The sequence below is a fragment of the Tympanuchus pallidicinctus genome, unplaced genomic scaffold (assembly GCF_026119805.1).
Source record: "Tympanuchus pallidicinctus isolate F22 unplaced genomic scaffold, pur_lepc_1.0 scaffold7, whole genome shotgun sequence".
NCBI classification, from domain to species: Eukaryota; Metazoa; Chordata; class Aves; order Galliformes; family Phasianidae; genus Tympanuchus; species Tympanuchus pallidicinctus.
In genome coordinates, this window is record NW_026294791.1 from 18,453,922 (window position 1) to 18,477,653 (window position 23,732).

At 37.9% G+C, this 23,732-nt stretch overlaps 1 protein-coding gene across 3 annotated transcripts in view; it reads right to left on the reverse strand.

Moving 5' to 3' along the window:
- Positions 1-23,355, reverse strand: part of COL11A1 (collagen type XI alpha 1 chain) — a 133,585-nt gene extending 110,230 nt beyond the window's left edge. For all 3 annotated transcript variants that reach the window (XM_052666497.1, XM_052666495.1, XM_052666496.1), the window contains exons 1-4: positions 22,966-23,355; positions 5,964-6,131; positions 2,855-3,068; positions 528-690 (exon numbers count right to left, since the gene is read on the reverse strand). In XM_052666497.1, coding sequence (XP_052522457.1) covers positions 528-690; positions 2,855-3,068; positions 5,964-6,131; positions 22,966-23,080 — 660 coding nt within the window. In that variant the 5' untranslated portion in view covers positions 23,081-23,355. The remainder of the gene's footprint in view (positions 1-527; positions 691-2,854; positions 3,069-5,963; positions 6,132-22,965) is intronic.
- Positions 23,356-23,732: the final 377 nt, after the last annotated feature.

The window sequence follows — 23,732 nt, forward strand, 5'->3', positions numbered from 1 at the left end:
ATATACGTCCTTATTGCCAAAGTATGTTCCAGTTACTGGAAAGATTAATAAGTGGGATAAGCAATGTAAGAGATCCACGTTATGTAGAAAACTTTCCAGGTCTTTCCACCCATCTCTCAAACACTGTTAACCTGCACAAATATCAGTAACTGCTTAGGAGAGGCAGAACTGAAATAATATCATCTAATTTTATCAGAATACTCAGCTTTGCCAGAAATTCTCACAAATATTTCAGGTATCTCAATAGTAGGCAGGAATACAATAAAAGCAAGCCCTTTCCAGAAACCATTTCAGCTGAAGAACAGAGAAATGCACTGTAACTTCTAACAATAGAGACACTTCTGTTTCTCTTGTTTTTCATCTCAACCTATTCTAACATGCTCATAAATGAGTTTCAACATTTTATCAACTTTTCCCATATAAAAATCATTCTAATCTGAATTAAATCCTTTTCTCAAAACTAAATAGCTCAATTTTCTTAAAAGTAGATTAGAAAACAAATGGAATTGAATATTGATTTTTTTTACCTCAAATACTTCTTCATCCAGAATCCTGGTTCCAAAGACAGTGATGCCATTCGTGTCCACAATTGGTTTGTCACTTCTCTCCAGTGGTTTTGTCGTTTTTTTGTTGCAGTCAACAATCATTGTAACACTTTTCTTCTCCACACTAATGGCTACTCGATGCCACCTATTAAAACATAATTCTACTCTAACTCCTGTTTTGAAGAGTATGTCAATGTATTTATATCAAAGCAGCTTACTACACGTAGTGCACTGATAAAATGTTGTACCTAAAATGTTAAATGTCTATTTCCTTCACATATGTGCAAATGTATTGTGTTTTGTCTATCCACTGTGTAACTTAGGTTCTTTTGTACAAAGGAATCTGATCCAGAGCCCATATTAGGTCATGATCCTATGTTAGATGAAATTCTCTGAAGCTTTTGCCCAGTGAACTTAAATTAGAAGTGCACTGTTTACATTTTATCAGAGTAGGCTAATTTGATTTTCTAAATTACTTAAATGACTCATGCAAAAGGCTCGTTCAGAGTAGCTCTTAGCTACTATGTTTTACTATCTGTTCTTGATGATCAATCCCAAAAATTTTATAACATTCTTTTGCCTTTCTGTTCCAACATAGTAGTTTTTCCAGCTACAACTACTGGAAATGATTGCCAATATTCCTGCAAAAATAGCTTCCTCTACATAAAGCTTCACCAAAAAAGTGAAGCAGTTCAGAATATTGACACGTATTTAAAAGACATATAGGTACATTTTTAAGAATTTGCCCAATTGTACTATGTTCTTTATGACATTCGAATGGCAGAGCATATTAATTAGCCAGTCTCCCTGCTATGACTATTTAAATACCTAAGAGTAAGGCACTTTATAATTTAATGTGGAAAAAAAAAAAAAAAAAGCATTTTTGATGCAAAAAGTGTTGAGGCTGTCTGTTTCAGTGAGACAACTTAGACAATGAGCTGCTGTATACAAAGGGAGACACCTCAAGGCTATTGGAATCTGACTGGTATCTGGAATCTGACAGTATCAGTGAGCCAGAGCTCACTCATGTTTGCTCTGGATCACAGTTAAATATTATCATTATAAAAGCAAACTGTCCACGAATCCTCAGGCATATTACACTGTTTACACTTCTTCAATATATTTCATTTTGAGATGAAGGCGGCTGCCCTAGATCCTTCCTAAAAGAGCTGAATCAGAATGAAAATTTTGGTCCATTTTTGAAAGCATGCAAAAGCTGAATGAATGGAAAAAATAGCTCACTATGTGACTGACTCCAGTTGGCTTAGAAGTTTTATATGCCCACTGCAGAAAATTGTACCAAACTATTCTCATTTTGATTTTTCTTTTTATTAGATTCTAAAGATTTTAGGTGAAATTCTGAGATCCATGTTCAGGTTTCATGGTAAAATTTCATTGTGTGGCAACTCAGGCCATAATAATTGGTAATTACTTTTCAAAAATATTTCCTTTATCTTTGTATTAATTTACTAACATATCATTGTAATTGAATTTACTTGTCACCTTTTCTCTACCAATCTGTTTATTAAACAAAAAGATGTAATCATATTCCATCTTGTGCATTTCTGATGCTTGTGGCAGCTTTTCTTGAACTGTGGCACAATAAGTATTAATTCTCTGAAAGGATATATGTCTTCAAAAGAAACAATAACAAATGCAAAAAGCACTAGAATGGCATTCCTGGAAACAACTGCTTGTCTTCAAAGGGAAGTTAGAGTATAAAGCATTAACACCTGTAGTTAGAATGCATTAAGTGTTTGAAATTAATTCCCTTTAATAACGATGAAGTGTGAATCCTTGCAACATTTCAAATTAATTATCCATCTGACTTTTCCCTAATTTCCTTATACACAGGCATATCACAAGATCTTATTCATCCATTGTTTTAGCTCAGGATAGGAAAAAGTATGCATTCTCATGTCAATTTACTTTCAGTTTTCATATCACCTTCAAATGGAGTAGATGACCCTTAAAGTGAGACTATTATTTCAGTCTTCTGAAAAAACGGCAAGAGTCTTCTTTAGTTTACTTTTACCTTCCATGGCTATTTCCTCACTCACTAATTCCTCACTATGAATTCCTCATAATTCATAGAAATAGAGAAGTTTGGTTTTATTGGTGGCTCTGTACTCCATTTCAGGCTGGAGTTGTGTTCTGTTTCAAAGCTCCTCTGATTTTGTACCACAGCAGTTCAACTATATGGAAATTGTTCATAATTAGTTAATTACTTGCAGTACCTATTTGGAAAGACCATTATATGATGTTCTGTGATTTTATTTTTTTTTTCCACCTTAAAATTTTGCACTTACTTGCCATCAGCAATGTTGACTGTTCTGAAAAGAGGATAGTCTTCTGGGGCAGGCTTTCCATTTTGGTCTTCAAAGAGGAAGACAGGGGATCTTCCAACTTCAACACCTATTTGTTGAATTCCTTGTTCATTGTAGACAGACAGAAGGAAGGACTGAATGCCCTTTTTAGGTTTTACTGTCATCAATATTGAAAAATCTTCTGGAAAATCTCCATCTGCAAAGAGAACAAAGTATACTGTTACAAATTCTGTAACTACCCTTTGGTCGTTTAATTTTTTTTCTAAGAGGATCCTATATATAATCTGTTTTTTTATTTGTTTATTCTCCAAAATGAATATAGAGAAAACTACCATAAGAAAATGTTTGCTCTCTTTTGTAACTGTGGTCTTGCTTTAATTCTTAACATGTACAACTTAACTTTTTAAATCATTAAAAATAATTTTAAAAACTGATGAGAAAATGCTTAAGGCAGGTGATGTGTACATCTATTCTGGGCATGTGCTCTTCATTCGGGTTATATCCTATCAAAAGAACTTATGAGTTTTATCAGAAAGATAACTAAAGATGACTCTTACTTTGTTCAGTAGTTCCCGTTATCACTGCAGTGACATAATATTTCCAGATTTTGCACATACATTGTGTGAATATAAGTAATATTCCTGCACTGTTCATCTTAAAATTCAAAAAATAAATAACTTTCTAACAGAAAATGAATGTTAAAGTTTATGCATATATAGGTTTTGGACATTCAACTGGAACAGATATCAAAGCCTTCTAAACTACTAAATTTCTTGGTTATTCATGTTCTATTTGGACAATACAAAAAATAATACAAAAAAAATTGGAGGAAAATTGCTAAAAAAAATCTTTGGGTATTTCTGGATGTACATTCCTGTCATTTATATACTCTTTTGTAAAAGATATTGAATAACTGACAAATAATCAGTACGACAAAATTCTCAACAGTTACTTTTACAATTGTAGAATGCCTTCCAATTAGTGAAATCAGTGTCTGTTGTTCTCTGGTTGGTGAATATTATTAGCTCTATTTTTAAATGATGAATTTATTGATGCTCTCAGCTTTTATCATTAGTTCCCTAGAAGCTAGAAGCTAACCTATACTCTCTGATGAGTTATAGGAATTAGGTGGAAGTAAGCATAGGATGGATTACAACTCATTTTGTTTAGCTAAAATGGCATCTCACAACTCAACCTTGGTTTTCACATGTTGTCTTTTCACTATCATTAAGAAAGAAACGAAGAAATTTCATGCTAAGAAAAAGGGACAGACACATCCAAATATCTATAAGAATATTCTTTGAAAATGAAGGATTTCTTGTGGTGGGGAGAGGATGTCTGTCTTGCAGGACTTAAAAGGAAGCAATTGTCATAATCACTTCCTAAAAATTGTTTCTAGGCTCTTTACTGAAGTAGAAGGTAGCATGACATTTTCTTGTATTAAGCAAAGTTTTGTGGTAGTTTCTTTTCACATTATCAGTGATCTGTGCTTTTTATTTACTTCTTGCACACACAAATGTTGCAACAAGCCATTGAAATCAAGCAAACTCATCCAAGTTGTAATGCATAAACTGAAAGCAATAAGAAGAGGAATACTTAAGTTAAGGCTGTCAAAGGCTATAGAAATTTACAAGTCAGCCAACAACATGAGGTAAATATTTGTTCTGGCATTCAAGTAAGAATCAAGTGAACAGTTATTAGTGAAGCTGCCAGATCACCTCTTCATGCTACGATATCATTCATGAGCAAGTGCAAGACAACCCAAGCTGTCTGAGACTCAGGTTTTCATTCAGCACAAAGTGCCTGTGCTGTTCTAAACTCCTTTAAACATCAATGAGTCAAAGTCAGTTTAATCTGTCCAGTTGTATTTAAATGAACATTTAAAGTTTTTTTCTCACAGCACTTGGCTTCAAGGATACACATTGTAAAGCTCATAAGGATGACAATTACACAGTGCAGCTTCTGCAATTTTTCAGTATAATGGATCATTTTGCACCTTTTAAAGAAAGACTAATCTCCATTCTGACACCCTTACTTACTTGAAATAACAACTACACACAATCATACCGATATCAGTAAGGCATTGTAAATTGTCAAGTGCCATTCAGTGAATAGTATTTTTAAGTGGTGAGCTCTGTTAACTACATGTAACTTTGTTGAAATGTTTTAAAAATTAACAAATTCTATCTTTCTAGTGAATTTTACTTTGATTTTCTACCAAAAAAAAAAAAAAAAAGTGAATTGATAATTAAAACGAACATGCAAGATATGCTTGAACTGTTTGTAGTTGTTTCCCATATTACTGTAGGAATGCATTATTGCTAGAAAAAAATAAATATTTGACCATTTTATCTTTGCTGATGTCTATATGACTGAACCTTCAAAAGAGATAAAAGGTATTTTCTTTGCTCACAACTGTGTTTATAGAGGCACTTAATCAAACTGTATGTGATGTATCAAAGTAGGAAAATTAAAGGTTTCAGGATTTCTTTTAATATCCTTATAATCATTTTCCTCAATATGTTTGGGTCAAATGAAGAGTGAAAGCAAACTAATGGAGTAAAAGCCTTTCTTCAACGTACAATTATTTTCTTCCAAAATGTGATTATTTCGTTTTAGAGAAATTTGAGAGAAGATGGAATCACATTACTTGCTGTCCACAACTAGCCTTGTTTAGTCCTCCAAATACTCAGATACTCTTAAATAACTTATTGCAATGGCCAATCACAACTCATTTCTACCAGCATAAAAAGAATTGCTTTTAAATGCTCTACTGAATCTAGAGGAAGCATGCCAAAGCCACCAAATAAGCTTTCCTTCAGATAAAATCATGGAAAAACTGAGTAACATGGCTTACAGACTTGTTCTACTGGTGATGCAGAATTTGAAAAGCTTTATCACTGAAACCAATAAAAACATCTTCATTCCATGGATTAAGAGCACATCCTGTCATTTGTGTGCAGTCACACTTCTAGGGATAACAGAATTATTTTGTGGTACTGACAATGGACTACATGCTGCATTTTTAGATACCGTAAATGGACAGGCAGTAAGATAATTTAACAAAGTAATAGCTTTCTGATAATCTTACCTGGGTACAATTGCTTTGTTGGGGCACTGAGCTGTGCAGTTTTTGAAACTCTGTAGGCAACATCTGAGCCTTTTGAATCTCTTCTGTTAGTGCAAAATCCTGCTGTTCTTGATACTCCTTCTGGTGAATTATGAAATTCTAATACTTTTAGCACATCAACTGGTTCAGCTGACAAAGAAAAAAAATAAGTTACCATCTTATATCTCCACAATTTGCAGACTTTAAAAAGAAAATGCATTTCATTGCAAAAGCATATGTGTAATCATAACAGTAACTGCATCGTAACAGTAACTGCATTGATTTACTGCAGACAATTCCTACATCAGAATGCTCTTTTAACGGGATTATTAATTTTTAAATATGTAAAGGTTCATCAAATCTAACAGAAATGTTATGATCAGATATATGAATACCTTGACTCATTGAAAATCAGTTTTCCAAAGGCATGGAAATTTGGTGATTTAAATTTATAACACATTATTTTATTGAGTAACTTAGAACTAATTTCAAAAGTTTCAGAAGCATTCAGCTACTAATCTTGTAGCTGAATCTAGAGTTGCTAACATTAGGAAATATTTTGACTCTTATGAATGCTTTCTCAAATGCCATGTCATCAGGAAGAAGCTTATCTCTTTTCCAATTAGAGAAAAAGAAAACTGTTTTGACTGCAAGGAGTGCACAGACAGAATCATAGAATGGCCAAAGTTTAGGGAATTACTTGTCTTCTACCTACAATAGCACCAGGAAATGGATGTATTTAGATCAATCTTTATTTAACAACTACATTTTCAGAAGGAACATCTTTAGTCAGAAGTCCAAAGAAAGTAAGTTAGTGGGATGGATTATTTTGTCTACTATTTATCAGAATTAAGCCATTCATCAGATCTTTACTTAGAAATTTAGTAAAAGAAAGACCTGTGCTACTTAACCTGCCCTTAAAGAGAAAAGGCACCCAACCATCTTCTCTGACTGTCTTGGTGGCCACCTACTTGACACACTTCAGTTTACCATTATCTTTCCTATACTGGGAATTCAAGACATGGTCTAATGAGTGCTGAATCAAATAAAGTGAAAAATTTTGTGCCTCAGTCTGCTGTCTGCACTCCTTTTTATGCAGGTCAGTATGTTTTAGGCTTATTTACAGTCATGATATGCAATTGATGCTTAGCTTTCTGTTTGTGTGAAGCTCTATAGCCTTTCAACAGAGCTGCTACCCTAGACAGTACTGTTGCAAGAGGTTTTTCAGTTTCAGGAGTTTCATTATTTTCAAGCCAAAATTCAAATGAATTGTCTTGTCTTTAGGTGCCAACTGCAATGCATTTATGCTTGTTGTCTGACAGTTCAAAATTGTAGATCCAAAGAAATTCAGAGCTACTATTTCACTGAGATTGTTACAAAATTGTTTTGGAATATATCACAGAATTGTAGGGGCTGGAAGGGACTTCTGGAAATTGAGTCCAGCAGGTTGCACAGGTAGAAATCCAGGCAGGTCTTGAACATCTCCAGAGAAGGAGACTCCACAACCTCTCTGGGCAGCCTGTTCCACTGCTCTGTCACTCTGACAGTAAAGAAGGTATTCCTTGCCTTAATACGGAATTTCCTGTGTTCCAGTTTTTGCTCCTTGCTTCTACTGTTGCTCACCACTGAAAAGAGTCCAGTCCCACAGACTTGACTCCCATGCATTTGAGTCTATGAACAGTGATGAGATTGCTTCTCAGCCTTCTCCAAGACTGAAGGGTCCTAGATCTTTCAGCCTTTCCTCACATGGGATATGCTCCAGGCCCTTTATCATCCTTTGTCGTCCTCTGCTGAAATTTTTCAAAGAGACCGCTGTCTTCTTTAGAACTGGGGAGCCCAGAACTGGAAACAGCACTCCAGATGTGTCCTCACCAGGGCAAAGTAGAGGGGAGAGGATCGCTTCCCTCAAACTGCTGACCATGCTCTTTTTAATGTACCCCAGGATACCACTGGCCTTCTTAGCCACAAGGACACACTGCTGGCTCATGGCCAACCTGCTGATCACCAAGACAATCAGATCCTTCTCTGCGGAGCTCCTTTCCAGGTCAGGCCCTAACCTGCACTGATGCATGCAGTTATTTTTCCCCAGATGCAAGACTACTATTGCTCTTGTTGAAACTCATTGGCTTTCTCTCTGCCCAACTCTCCAGTCTGTCTAGATCTTGTTAAATGCCTGCATGTCCTTCTGGTTGCCAGCCACTCCTCCCAGCTTTGTAAAAGACCAGACCCAGCACCGACCTCTGGGGAGCACTGCTAATTATAGGTTTCCAACCAGACTCTGTGTCACTGACTCTGTAAGTAAATAATAATAATAATAATAATAATAATTAAAAAAAAATCTTTAATCAATGGAAGTTCACCTCAGAAGGGCCAAGTACTGAATAAGCAAGCAGTGACAGTATATAGTTTGCCTACTGCACATGTTTTCAGCAGAAGAAAAAATCAGGTGTTGATTCTCATACACCCTACAGATAATGGCTTCCCTGAGATATATATATATATATATATATACATATACTTTAATGGAAACATGATTTTAACCGGTCATTTCTCCACTAGGACTTTTCTGCAGCTTTCTTGTTGACAAACTCATAACCACCACAGCTGGAAAAACAAAATCTTACATGACTATCAAAGCTGAGTAATGTATTTGGGAAATACGACCTTTCTACATATCATTGAAATGCACTGCGGCATTGACTATTGCTAATTTACTCTCTGTTTGTATTCACTTTATAAGTTGATAAATACTAACTTAAGCCCTGAAATTCATTATGTATGCATATTCAACTATTTAAAGGATTGCTTTCATGCAGCAAATGAAAGTGTGAAAACATAGGCAAAGTGGTATTCTAATTAGAGTTCCTCTTGGACACATCTGTCTTTATTCTTTTTTCTTAGCCAGTTTTGCTATTATTTCCCTCAATGAGGCATCTTCTCACTGGTGACAGGTGACAGGATGAGGGGAAATGACATTAAGTTCAGCCAGGGGAAGTTTAGGTTGGAGATCAGGAAAACTTCTTTACAGAAAGGGTTTTTAAGCAGTGGAATAGTCTCCTCGGGGAAGTGGTTGAGTAACCATCCCTGAATGTGTTTAAAAACCTTTTGGATGTGGTGCTCAGGGACATGATTTAGCGGAGGGTTGTTAGGGTAGTTTAGTTAGGTCATGGCTGGACTTGATGATCTTTAAGGTCTTTTCCAACCTGAGTGATTCTATGATTCTATTATTCTATTTCCTCGGTATTGCCAAATATGACGAAGTCAACTATGTGTTAAACCTAACTTTGAATAACACAGGATTTGAGATTTTCTTAATCAGCCTAGAATGTACATAACTTCTTCTGGTTTAAAATATAATCACGAATAATGCCCATAAGCTTTACTTTTTTATTTTAATTCCATTTAAATTTTTCATCTGATCATGCTATTAAATACAAATCTTAAATGTTTATTACAAGCTAATACTACATACAATTTGAATAAATGCTATAGTACACACCTACTCTAACTCTGTTACTTAAAACAGCCTACAGATTCAATATGTTCAAACAATTTTGAAAGCAAAGTTACAGTATAGTCTGCAAATTCTGAAAAACCTGCCTTATTTCTCTGGATGTTAGTACATATAAAGCTCTTTCTATAGGTAAACATATTTCTAAAGCTACTGAAGGAACACTCACATTGTTTTCGATAGCTGATGGCTATTTTTGCAGTAACTATAGTTAATTTAAATCAGTCACTGGAAAACTCAGTGAAAGTATAAGTCAACCACTGCTACATTCTTTTTTCTTTGGTCTTTTATATAATTTGTACCAGATTATTTTTCTTCATTATTTTTTTTAGAACAAAGGCTGGCTAGAAAAGTCTTCATCCTTAAACAAGATTATTCATTACTTCATGCTGATTCTGCTGCTAAAAAACTTCCAGTCATAAAAGAGAATCATAAAAGTGAGCAATGTTCAAACCACAAATTCTAAATAACAAAAATGAACATTTGTTAAAAGTCTATAGGTGATATTTATTTCCCCAAACTGTGAGTCAAGGCTCATGAACAGTAAAAAAAAAAAAAAAACAAACAAAAAACTACTCAGTTTACAGTGGTTTCTAAATAGAAAAGGCATATAAATTTAAAAAAAAAAAGATTAATCAGTTCATCTCCAATAAAAGCAGACAGGAATTCATAAATTCTAATATCCTTCTCTACAAAAGCATGCTTTTCATAGAAACCTACTTAGCATTCATTCATAGAATCATAATCCCCCATTGAAAAGGATCCAGAAGGATCATCAAATCCAACTCCTGACACTCATCCATTATCCAAACAGGATTTCTGATTTTGTGCCTCTTCCTCAAATATTTTTGCAACATTCTTGTGTACGCCATTTTTAAAATCAGATTAGGATGCAACCTGTCTTATAGTTCAGGCCTGAAAGTCTCATAGCTGCCAGTGCCACTGAAAATAGGGCCTCAGTGTTAAAACTTTGCCTCTACTTTTTTTCTGTGTCAAGCTGTCGTATATTTAGATTTCTGCAAACATATTCTCGTACTAGAAGTTTTGTTCTGGTGAATTTCAACACTTTTTACATTTACTGAAACTATGGAAATATGGAAATGTAGTTGGAACAGCCATAAACACCTATATTTATCCTTACATTTACAGACAGGCTGATATGGCATTAGTCTCAAAATTCTTGAGAAGTGCACCATGCACATTCAAATCACCTACACAAGACCTCTACAGAAAGCACTAAATGCATTTGCTCTTAATAAGTCACAAAGCTCACACATTTGGGAATCCAGCCAAAAATAAACAGGTCTTGGAAAACAGCAGAACTTACATTCTGTTTAGAATTATCCTGTCTGAAGTATAAAGGAGGATGAGAAATATCATAGAATCATAGAATCATAGAATCACCAAGGTTGGAAAAGACCTAAAAGATCATCCAGTCCAACCGTTCACCTATTCCCAATAGCTCCTACTAAACCATGTCCCTCAATACAACATCCAGTCTTTCCTTGAACACCCCCAGGGTCGGTGACTCCACCACCTCCCTGGGCAGTCCGTTCCAGTGCCTGACCACCCTTTCTGAAAAGTAATACTTCCTCATGTCCAGCCTGAATCTCCCCTGCCGTAGCTTGAAGCCATTCCCCCTGGTCCTATCACTAATGACACGAGAGAAGAGGCCGACCCCCAGCTCACTACAGCCTCCCTTCAGGAAGTTATAGAGAGCAATGAGGTCTCCCCTGAGCCTCCTCTTCTCCAGGCTGAACATTCCCAGCTCCTTCAGCCTCTCCTCATATGGCCTGTGTTCCAGACCCCTCACCAGCTTTGTTGCCCTCCTTTGGACACGTTCCAGGGCCTCAATATCTTTCTTGCAGTGAGGGGCCCAAAACTGGACACAGTACTCGAGGTGCGGCCTCACCAGTGCTGAATACAGGGGAACAATCACCTCTCTGCTCCTGCTTGCAACACTGTTTCTGATGCAAGCCAGGATGCCATTGGCTTTCTTAGCCACCTGGGCACACTGTCAGCTCATGTTCAGCCGAGCATCAATGTTTGCATAGCCAACAACTGACCTGCTTAGAAGACCAGAATAGAGAGGTAGAAAGATGACTCTCAAATTCAGGGAAGAACACAGTCTAGCAGCTATCAACAGAGACCGTGATTGCTCTCTGCCAGTTTCGTAAGGTTCTGCAGTGCTCAGTGTCAGTCTGACCTGTGAGCTTCATCTCTTCCTGTAAATCATCTCTCCTCTAGCATGTTTCTCCCACATAATTTCTGGAATGAAACAATAAGTAGCAGCCACAAAGAGTACCAAGGCCACACTGTTTGCCTGTTTGTATGAAACTCAAATTAGGATTACAATTTGTATGAGAGCTGCTCTCAAACTAATACCTCCCATTTTACTGTGTCAGCCCAAGACCTGCATATAAGGGATACCATTAATTTATTAGCAGACATAGGGCCACTCACAAGAACTTATTTATTTTACTCTCTAATATAATGTCCCTTAATAGTTTTCTCAGATGAGAAGAAAGCTGCAAATTAATGATATACTTTTGCATCCTTCTGACTTAGCACTAAGATTTGAGATTGCAAAGAAATAGACCACAAACAAACAAAATGAGGAAGCTCTGTTCACCAGTCTCTGGGGTGCAGTTAATTCTCCCTGTGGAATTTATGTATCAGTTTTGAAAACTGGACAATATAAGTTTGTCAAAATAGAGGATCCAGATCCTGAAAATCAGTCCCTTTATGACTTTGTGACTTTATGGCCACACTGGCTTGATGCTTGAAGCCCATCTCCTGCAGGCGAACCAGCCAGATCCTCAATACATGCCTACGTAAAGAAGCCTATCTTCTCCAGAGCAGAACCTGCATTTTTCAGGCAAAGCTCTCCTGAGTATCAGGCTGCAAACAAAATGCAAGCTTCCACTCTTCTATGTTTCCAATGATGGAGTACCAACTGCAAGTGGTCATTCTTCTCATTAAATACTACAGTGAGAATATCAATAGTATCTATCCTTATTTTGAAAAACAAAAGTCAAAAAGAGATGTGCAGCTTTCACTGCCACTAACAGACTATGCAATAGTAGCCAGAGAAAAACAGTTCATAAGTGCTGATTAAGGAGAATCCTTCAGAAATCACATTTTTAGAACAGAGAGGTGTATGAGCTATGATCCTAAGTGTCTTATCATCTTTCAGTATATCATACTGTTAATCAGATAGCTCCAGCATAATTTCATAGTTTTCAAAAACATGAAAGTACAAGAAAATTTTAGCTATGTACTACCTCAGCACCTGAAATAACATCAGAGAATCATAGAACAGCTTGGGTTGGAAGGGGCCATCAAATTCCACCCCCCACCATGGGCAGGATTGCCACCCACTTGTAACTTTTAATTCTGTTCTTCATTACTGCAGTATGACTGAAGTACCTTTACTCACCCAGTGAACTTTTCACACTTATACTGGTACGGACAAGAACATTTGGTTCATATTAAATGTAAGACATAGACTATATTTAAGCTTCCTTTGCTTTCTTTCCCCACCCTAAGGTTTCTATTTACTTCCTGTGGAATAAAAAAAGAGCAAGACAGAACTAGATTGGCAGAAACATAAGAACTTCTAAGCTAGTTTAAATTATACCAAAATATGTGTAAAAGCATGTTAAGTAAGAAGAAAATCCACCTCTGCTGGCATCTCCCTTCTAAAAAATTAAAAGGAAAGCAGCAAATAACTGAGCATAATAAATGGTTTCTGATCTGGTCCTGCTAAGTGAATAAGGAGCATCTAGAACTCAGTGGGGCTAATTAGCTGTAAACTGGATCCCAGATCACAGTGTAATACTGCAAGGTCAGGATACATTATGATAATGAATTACATGAGGCAAACTTAATACATTTTTTTGTTGCAGGTTTTTTGTTAGCATTTTGAAGACTAGACTTCCTATACATACAATGATACATTTACTTTAAATCCTATGGCAGTGTTTTACATTCAACGCTTTAATAATCACATCTTTTAAAAATATAAAATCATAGATTGAACAGAACCTTTAAAAAACTAGACTACATGTTGATTATATTGTCATAGTTAGAAATACAGCTTTCACTTAATTCCATTCCACAATCTCTAAATGGAAATTAACTCTAAAATGCATCATCCTCATAATCATAGCTAGTATCTCTTAGGTAATATGATTCTACCTTTATTTTGGTTGAAACTGCTCATGGAGGATGCTCAAGGGTAATAATAATATAGACTATCATATAAGAGGAATGAAAGACTGAGAAACTGTGCAAAAAGACAGACTGAAATACTTCGGATAGACAGTCTGTGGTGATGATTTATTCAACATATGATATAAGCCTACTTGTTTAAGGAATTACCCTAGTTACTGTATTAATGCCCGGCATGATCAAGTCTACCTATGGAAAAGCTTCTGATAGGTGCCCACATAACTCTAGGTAAAAGCACAAGAATCACAAGACAGGGTCAAGTTGTATTTGTCAAGACAGTTTGCCTTGGTATGGTCAAAGCTGGTAGATAACATTTGGCTTTTTTTTAAATGCAGTGGCAGGTGGTAATTAAATGAATGGTATTTAATCTTTTCCTAATTTATAAATAAATACCCTTGCTGTAACTAAGATCATGGCAATATCTTAGTGATAGGTAATAAAATTTATTGTTTGTGCTTCAGCAGCCGTCATTCAAATTCTGTATATAAATATATGAGGGTGAAAGTGATCTGAAAAAGTGTTTTGTAGGTGAGAATTTCCCCATTCAAATAGTTATTGTGCTCTTTGTGATAGTTTCCATAGAAATAAATAGTTAAATAAAGATTTTGATTTACAGCAGATGCTTCATTACAATTTCTAACTACTGACCAGCTGCAGCAAAGATCCAAAACAAAAAGAGGTTTACTATATAGGCTTACTTAAATAATATATAAATAATTAATATAAGAAAAAATCATAAATAATGCAACATAATACATAAATATAATACATAGTATATAAAACATATAAATCTATTGAGTGACAATAATGTATATTTTAGGTATGTTAATGTTAAGCAATTAACACACACTGCAAGTAGAACTGTACTGGTTCATGTAAGTACAATGTGTTTCTATCCCAAATCTCTTTTAAAAGCTGATGTGTTTCTATCAATTTTCACTTAAGCATGAGGAACACTTCAGCTCCTGTTTCTTCCCATACTTATCAGCTTCCATTCACAGCTTCTTACTGGAAATTTGAGTCTGCTGCTGTCACAAATTGACAAATTCTGTGTTGGGTTAATTTCTTTGATGGAAGATGACCTGGACACTCTGTTACTAAAATTATTTGCAGAAAAATAAATTCTCAGCATACTTATGTAGTGAATTCCCCCCAAATTCTTTTTAACTTATATATGCTAATTGGTTATAAGATAACCATCTTTTCCTACATAAACTTCTACTGAGAAGCAGTTTATAGGTCAGTTCCATGAACTGTTGCAGTTCATCATAAACAAAGATTTCTCTTATGATTTCATATCTTAGATCTCAAGATTCTAAACATCTATAGTGATCCTATCACAGATGCATACAGTGGTACTCAGCAGTCTTGGAGCAGGTGTACATTGAAAAGAAATTATTTGTCAAGAGGTTTTTTTTTTTGAGTGAATACAATTATCCCTTTAGAGAAAACTAAGAAAGTCAGAATGGACAATTGTCCCTATAAACAAAAAAGTCCCACACCTTGAGTTTTTTTCTGTTCAAAATATAATGGGCTGCAAGCCACTTAGCAGCTTCAGTGAGCATTGAAGATAGCCCTGCACGTTTTTAAGTAGGATACATGAAATCTGACATCTGTTCTCTGTCCAAGAACTGTACAGCAAATAATTTTTAACTGCAGTTAATGGTGATGGTGACCAAGGACCAAACAGTTCAGGAGATTTTTATTGAAGACAGGGTTTGTAAAGAAAAACAATCAGCTTCTGTAATTTCAGAAGGAAGGATAGCCATCAGCCTAAAAGGACTGACAGGAAAGTGACTGTTGTGGCAACTTCTGGCTACTCAATTCCCACAAGAAATTGTTGAGACGGTGAGTCATTTAGAATTAAAAGTATATAGATTTCTGTTCAAGAGCCTAATGAAGACTAGAGGTCGAAATCCTATTATATTTAAATTTTATTCTGATAACTCCTGAGTTTTAGGCTCTTAATTTTATAAGACAGCCCAGGCACAATGATCCTTCCCTATTTAACCTACATTTACAAGATACTCCAAGATGCTTGCTGGTGAACATACTGTAAATGCAAATAATAATAAGACTAAATGGGGAAAATAGAGAAAGTATTATTTATTTATAGATATATCTTAGGAAACTAAGTGTGCTACAGTTTGCTATGCTTTCAGTAACATTAGCAAACATGACTTTTCCTTTTTCATATATAATAAACACTATGGGCTTTCTTCCTGACCTACCATTATTCTTCAGTAATACCATTCTTTTAATTAATGCAAAAGTGAAGAGTTATCAGGAATTATCCTGGAAATAGCCTGTAAGAATTACAATCAGTAATTCATAATTGGTGAGATACAACCCTGGAGTAGAAGAAAAGGGGTGCATCTGCATCAGTAAAAGAGCATTATCTGAGAAATTTAGGAAGACAAATGTTTCTAAAGCACTATTACTTCATATTTTTGCATGGAATTGTTTCATTCTGCCAGTAATCTGTTCCAATAGAACCACTGCAAAACTAAAGAGTGTCGAAACATTCATCTTCCATTCTAAATTGTGTTGTTGTTTGTTGTTTTTTTTAAAGTTTAGTCCACTTTTTTTCTTGCTGTGATAGATCATTTAAAGAGTAGCAGCTATTACAGCCTGGTAGGCTAAAATATGCATATTCAGTGGGTACTGATGAAAGGACTTCTTATAATATTTGTGGACAAGATTTTCAAAATAGGACATCTTATGGTTAGATTCCTATGTGTATATTTAGGAACTCAAATAGAAGGTACTGGTTGCTCCTCTGTTTCCAATCCATGTTTCTTATTAAAGGTATAATGAACAACAGTTAGTGACTTTTCTTAAATTTTTAATTTTCATAAGTGCTCACTCTAAGGACTGCTACGATTATGGTATCCAGCTGGCATTCATTAGGAAGCTAAGAGCTAAATTAATGTAAGAACTGAAAATATTTTTGTGAATAACAACAACAAAAATCTTAAAGGAATGGCTGGTCTTTGCTTTCTGCTGCTCACCTTTCAGAACAGTGCTTTCAGGCCAGAAATAAGTCAATTTTTTGTTTTGTTTTGTTTGTTTTTTTAAAGTCTTGAATACAGCTTTTGTCAAAGTTCTTCTACATAGTTTTTATCTAGCCACCATTTGTCAAACTGTTTCAGCAGTTCTCCTACTGTGAAATCTGATAACTTTTCCTGTTTGCATTCCTTATCCCAGATTATTAGGCCAGTTTCTGATTCTGTCAACAACGGCAAGCAATTTAGTTGACCAGACAGACCTAAATGTTCTAGAACATAAATAACAACAAATGCTCTGAATGATGAATGAATGACCTGCAAGAAAGTCTTCCCTGGCAGTGTTACAATGTAGACGTGCTGACCTTAGTCTTCTGAACTGTAGGACACAGCACAAGAGACATCTATTACTAGAAATTTGTGCTATTTCTAAAGCAGTGGAAGTATTTTCATTCATGTTTTTATCACTGCATATTTTAATTATTGTCACTGTGGGCAATCATGATGGGTATCTTTTAAATACGCATAAGTAATTATTATTATTTTTCTGTGTTCTTCATCTGTTAAGCATTAATACTGAAATAAATGCCCAAGGGCAGGAATTCAAAAGCACATTTTAACCAAGATGCTTCACTGAGCTTCCCAGTTGTTCAAATACAGTCACTTTTAAGTTCTCACTTCAGGCTCTGGTCTCTGTAATCCAAGCAGTGCTTTCTTGCAGTCCAAGCACCAGATGACTTTGATGAATACGCTTGCAGGCTCATTTAAACTAAAATATTCAGCAAGAATTAAGAATTGTTCTTTCTTGGTTTTGTTATTTTACACAGCTCTAGAATATAGCCTAGATTTTGAGGCTGACATTTCATTTTTGCTTCCTATACTTTTCATTGCTTAAAGCAAAACCTTCTTTGAAAGTAGACAGGAAGAGACAAGGTATGCTCTCAGCAATTAAAAATGAAAGAGACTGAGGCCACTTAAGCAAAAACTAAAGTTGCTAAAATTATTTAGAAATCATCCTAATAGACTTCAAAAATATCTCTTGACAAACAGTAATTTTCAAATACCACACATGTACATTTTTCAGCTATAAGCAATGGAACGTGTTAAGACAAACAGAAACAAATGGAGTCAGTATTTACAAATACTCAAAGTAAAATATTCTAAATAAAAATATTCAAAGTAACCCTATTTAATTTCATAGAGAAACAACTAAATGATTTTTAACTGTATAACTCAGAAATTCACCATACTTTCATTGTTGTCAAAGACATAATCTCCCATTTGACAGCAAGCCAAGGAAGCTAGTCCCAGTTCTGTACCCTACTGATACTTGCAGTTCTGCTTAAGCAGAAAGTGAGGTTGTAAAACTTTGACTGTTTCTTTCCTTTTTTTTTTTTAAACTATGAATGCTTGATTGAAACCTCTCAGATTACTAAAATATTTTGAATAGATACATAGATGAGGAAACACATGGAGTAAAAGCATAAGCTATGGTAACACTGTCATAAAGTGACAACAATTTGACTTATAACTGCAGTTGATTTAAATTGCAGGCTGCTAGTGCTGTTATTCGTAGCAGGATCTGGATCTTCAGTTTTTAATCGTACTTTATAACACATCTTTCAATTTGCTTTGTAGCAAATACTTTGCTTCCATAGTATCAGCTCTGCCAAATAATATCTACTTCACATACTGTTTGCATTAACGCTTTGACATAAGTCCCAGCCTTAGAATTCACAAAGATTTTTACAACCCTTTATGTGTGATAATGTGTTAAAAAGAATTTAAGTTCTGTCACATTCTATTACTATTGTTATAACAGTCAGCAATTAATCCTTACATTTACAGTCTGTAAACTTGGTATTTAATACTGAGCAGTACAGTTATAAGCCACTGCAACAGGCATGAGTGTCCTTTCAAGCAACTGCCATCTGCTGTGTCCAGCCAGAGGGCAAATCTGTGTCATTACATGAGACTTCGCAGTCTTGCAGGACTAGAGATTCCATCCAAGCTCTGCTTAATTTATTCCCCCATATTATCAGCAAATATTCAGAACAATTATAACTGAATCAGTGGTAGGAGGATTTCTGAAAAGAAGCGGAGAACTCTACAGAGAGATGCAACTTCTTTATCTTGCTGGCAGATGGAAATCCTATTGTTCACCACTGAATAAGACAAATCCAGGAGAGACATAATTGCTCCAGTGTGTTTTAGGTGTAACTTCAGCAGAAATGTCACTGCTCTGTTATTATGCTGCAGCCTTGTTGGAATTAAGAGCCACATTTGGAGGAGATGAAGTATCTTTGAGCAAGACAACTGCAATAATGAATATGTAACAATCCCTTTTTAATAGGTACACGCAAAACTGAAGTTGAGAAATGCGCAGCAACTTTTTTTCTGCACAGCCTGCAGTCTGAATAGTTCTTTCTGAGATCCTTGAGAGGTCTTTTTCTAAATTAAATGCAAAGATTCATACACTAGAGAATGTGCGACACAATACCAGTCATTCTTCCACCAGATGGCTGCTGGTGATGTTTATATAATTATTTTACCCAAAAAATAATTTTTAAAATGTTAATAATATAGTAAAACAGACATATGCATGCAAGTCTCGTTTGCTCTACACTGGGAAGAGAGGACCATTTCACCTGCTGATCCCTGGGACTCAGAAAAAACTTCAGCTAGGATCACTAGTACAATCTAGCCAAATCTCCCTTTGATTTAATCATTTTTGTCTATATTTTGTCTGAGAAACCTCTATATGCTTCCTGTTTCTGAAGGATTATGGTATTTTGTTAAACCAAAATTAACACAAAAATAGCTATTTCACTGTGAAATTAAAAAAAAAATTATGAAAGTGTTTCACATTCTATTTCAATATTAAAAGTGAATCAGTTAGAAGTGTCATATCAGTAACAGTTCTGAGAAGAGATTAATCCTTTTCTACTTTAGGGACACCTTTTCTTTACTGGTTTAGAGTAATCAGATACAGCAAACAGTTTTCATTCAATAAACAGATCCATATCTTCCCGGGGTTACTTACTAAGCAATTGCAATTAAATATCAGTACTGAGCCCACAAAGAAAACTGTCTTTTTGCCAGTACTAGTGGACCCAGTTCTCCAATCCTTCTGCACCTAGAACTCCTGTTAGTTTTCAAGTCCATCCAGGGGAAGCACAAGGAACCTTTGTACTTCCTAAGACGACTGTAAAAAGCATTTACGGTATACTAGGAGCCAATCTACTTGCCCCTCACACAGAAAGTATCTTTTCTTTATACAGCTTTAAAGTCCCATTTTCAGTAAGAAATCTTAAATCTTTTTGCACTCAGAGCTGGATTGAAAAAGCTTATAAATAATAAAAAGGCTAATTTTTCATTTCTTGCCCATGAAAATTAAATCAGAATCACAATACTGCATTGATGCCAGAGCCTTACAAAAATTTATAGTGTTGAAGCCATGCCATTTTGACTAAATGAGTTTATTCATTCCAACACATTACCAATAGATTTAGTATTAAAAGGTGAGGAAGGGGAAAGGAAATCAAAGGATGTCTTTTAAAATACTGAATACTGTTGACTTTTGGCGAGTCCTAAAGCAAAAATATTTTCTAAAAAGAGCTGCTTAAGTGCTGGTGGGCACTGAGCTGACCAAATATGAGTCACTAGCTTTTCCATTCCGCTCCTTCTCATTTCTATAACCCTTCTAAAGAAGAAATAAGCAGATCTTCACACCTCCTTTCTCGATTCTGTGGATGACACCTTATACTTCCATTTCTTTTCTATGTTAAATAAAGCAACTTGAAAAAAAGTCAAGAATTTTAGGAATCTTTTGAGGTTTTTCTGAATGGAAAAGATTCTGCTGTCTTAAGAAGTTGCTGATGTATAATTAATACTTTATACAAATACATAAAGAAATTTTCTTTACATTTCTTTACAAAGTGGCATTTTATGAAAAGACAATTAAAGAATACAGGATTTAATGTAATAGATTTTATAAGGGCTATGATTCATATTTTACCCTGGTCAAAACTTGGAGCATTTGTACTTAGTCATATTGTTTCCCCACTGCAGTATTCTATTCTATCTGAGTAGTTTCCCTCTCCAGCTTTCAAATGTGAGGTATTATGTCCTATTTTATCTCTAAACTACTTTAAGGAAGAGTAGAATAGGCAAAAGACAACACCGAAGTATCTCCCTCATACTCTATCAGGGAAATTGTGCCAAATTCTTCTCTCTTGGTAGCCAGTGGAAATACTCTGACTTCAGTAACAGATCAAGCCCTGCACAGACAGCTCCCTGCATCTCTACGTAAATGGCACACTGTATTTGCTAAAAGTGCAAGCAGTAATTTCTCTTCAGAATGCCCCTACAAACATGAGAAGCCTGAAGCACTTTTTCCAAAGCGTCTTTTATACAGAGGACTAGAGGAAAGGATTTTTAAAATAGTTACCAAACATAAAACCTAAAAACCTATCAATGTGCTCAATGTTGAAAATTTCTAAGGAAGTACCAGCTAACTTCTGGGGTTTTGTTTGTTTGTTTGATTGATTGATTGATTGCTTTCCAGGCTGCTTGGGTTTAGATTTTCATTCAACTTTTCATTTGTGTCAACACGTGAAAAGATCATCTACATAAATCTTGCTCACCAGAGTGACTTCTACTGTACTCACAGGAAAGTGACATAAAACATCAAAATCTATCATGCCTTTCTATACGGCATTTCTTCTTCAATAAATTTAGTTTTGACATAGTAACGGAAAACCGAATCTTTGAAGCTCTGCGAGATTAATTCATCCTCAGCATAACTCCACTGGAGTCCGTGGAACTGCAGCGAGGATGAAATTTGACCCCTACAAATCTCTGGCAGAAATGGGGCCAGCAGGGGGCAGAAGTCCTGACGGAGCTGACACCGCCAAGGTTGTGACCAGGTATAAAGGGCTTCAACGGAGACCCCGATCACCTTGCTGAGCTGCCATTAGGACACCCGTTGATTCAGAATGTGGAGATTCACACCGAGAAATACTTCGTGAAAGTAATAATAATAAAAAAGCCTAAAAGTTAAAACTTTATTGGTGGAGAGTTAAAACTCCTTCATAGATGTTGGAGGTTGGAACTTGATGATCCTTGAGGTCCCTTCCAACCCAAGCCGTCCTATGATTTTATGATTCTGTGTCTGACACACAGAAAAATGAAATCCTCAGACCCAGCTAGGTTGGCCCCCACAAGCGCCTGCGGGACGAATGAAGGAGGGAGGAAGACGGGCAGCGTTTCCAGCCCGGCAGGAGGCGAAGGGGCTCCTGCCGCCACGGCTCACGCATCGCAGCTCCGCAGATGTGCGAGCTCAGCTCACAAAATCGCAGCGCACCGGACGGGACGGCGCGGCGGTACCCGAGGGCCGAGCCGTGCCTGGGGGCAGAGATTCCCTTTCTTTCTGCGGGGGCTGCCTCTGTGTCCTTCATCTGCTGCAGGTCGCTAGCGGGCTGCACCGCACCCACCGTGTCCACGGACACCTAAGGGACCACTCGCCCCCCCTCTTCCTCCTCCCCCCGGGAGGCGGCAGAGCGGAGGGAGGCTGGGGACGGCAGCACTGCCCGCGCGGAGCCCGGGGCTGGGCCCCCTCCTCCCCGGCACGTCCTTCAGGCGTGCGCCCACCTGCGGGGTTGCCCTCCTCGCTGCCAAGGGCCCCTGCCATACTTCTACTCTGTCGCACTGGAAAACACTCTGCCCGCTGCGAGCCTTTGCAAAGGAAAAATCAGGCGAGGGGAGGAAAGGAGAAAATCCGAGAGGAGTCTCCACATCCAGCTTTCCCCTTCCTCGCCTCTCAGAGGAGGCAGATGGTTGTCGCTCAGTTTCTGCCACAACTTCGTGAGCTTCAGCAGCGTCAAGAACCTAAGTTCAACAGAACTGAAAATCGCAGGCACACTCTATAAAAACCGAGCGGGGTGCCGGACGACGGGAAATCGCTCAGCGCAACGCGTATTTGTTTCACCATCCCGTCCTGCCAGCGCATCCCCTCGGCGGTGCTGAGCCTAGAGCGGCGCTGAGGTGGGACGGGCGGCTCCGAGCGGGCACCCGCGGTCCCAGGGGCTCTCGGAAAGGTCCGCGCCCCGGGCCCGAGCCCTCAGGGTTCCTCCTCGCCCCGGCAGCAGAGGCGTTCTGACAGCCCTGGCCTGGCCTCGGATCTCTTCCCCGACGCGGGGGGAGAGCGGCGGCCGCGGCGCGTCCGTTTCCTTACCTCCTCTGACCTCCGCAGCCTGGAGAAGGACAGCGAGGGTGATGAGCACGGTCACGGCCGAGTCCCGGGGCCACCTTTTCGTTTTCCACCGCGTGGACCACCTCTGCATCTTCATGCTGCGCGCCCGCGAGCGTGAGTTAAACCTGGGCGCCTTCAACTTATACTCCGTCCTTTCCACAATATTCCCAGAGATGATTTCTCCTATAGAGCCATACGTGACACACCGAAGGGATTCTCTCTCCCTCGCCCGGCCCCGTGCAGGCCCCTCCGCCCCGTGCTCCCCGGTGCCCTGCCTTCAGACTGGAGGGAGACGAGGGGCTTTAATCAAAATGCACGGAGCGCCGCATCCCCCTAAAGGCTTCATCCCGTCAGAGGGCTGGGCGAGCGGCTCCGGGGCCACCCCTGCGCCCAACTGACAAGGCAGCCGCCGCCCGGAGGCCAATCGCGACGCACGCCCGGCCGCCCACGGCACCGCCCTCCGCCTCGGTGGCGGCACACCGGCCGCCCACGGCACCTTCGACTGCCGTGTCGGCGAGGACCGGCTCTCCCGAAGGGGAGCTTAGGGAACGGGAAACCGCCGTGCGGGAGCGACCCGGGGGATGCCGACGGGCGTATCCTGTCCCCGGGGCGCGGAGTCCCCTCTGCCCCGCCGCCCCCAACCCCACCGTCGCGCTACGGAGCATGCGCAGTGCCGCCCGCGGCGCCCCTCGAGCGGGTGGCGCGAAGCGAGGCTGCGGGCGGGGGGCGAGTCTCCGGGCGGGTGGAGC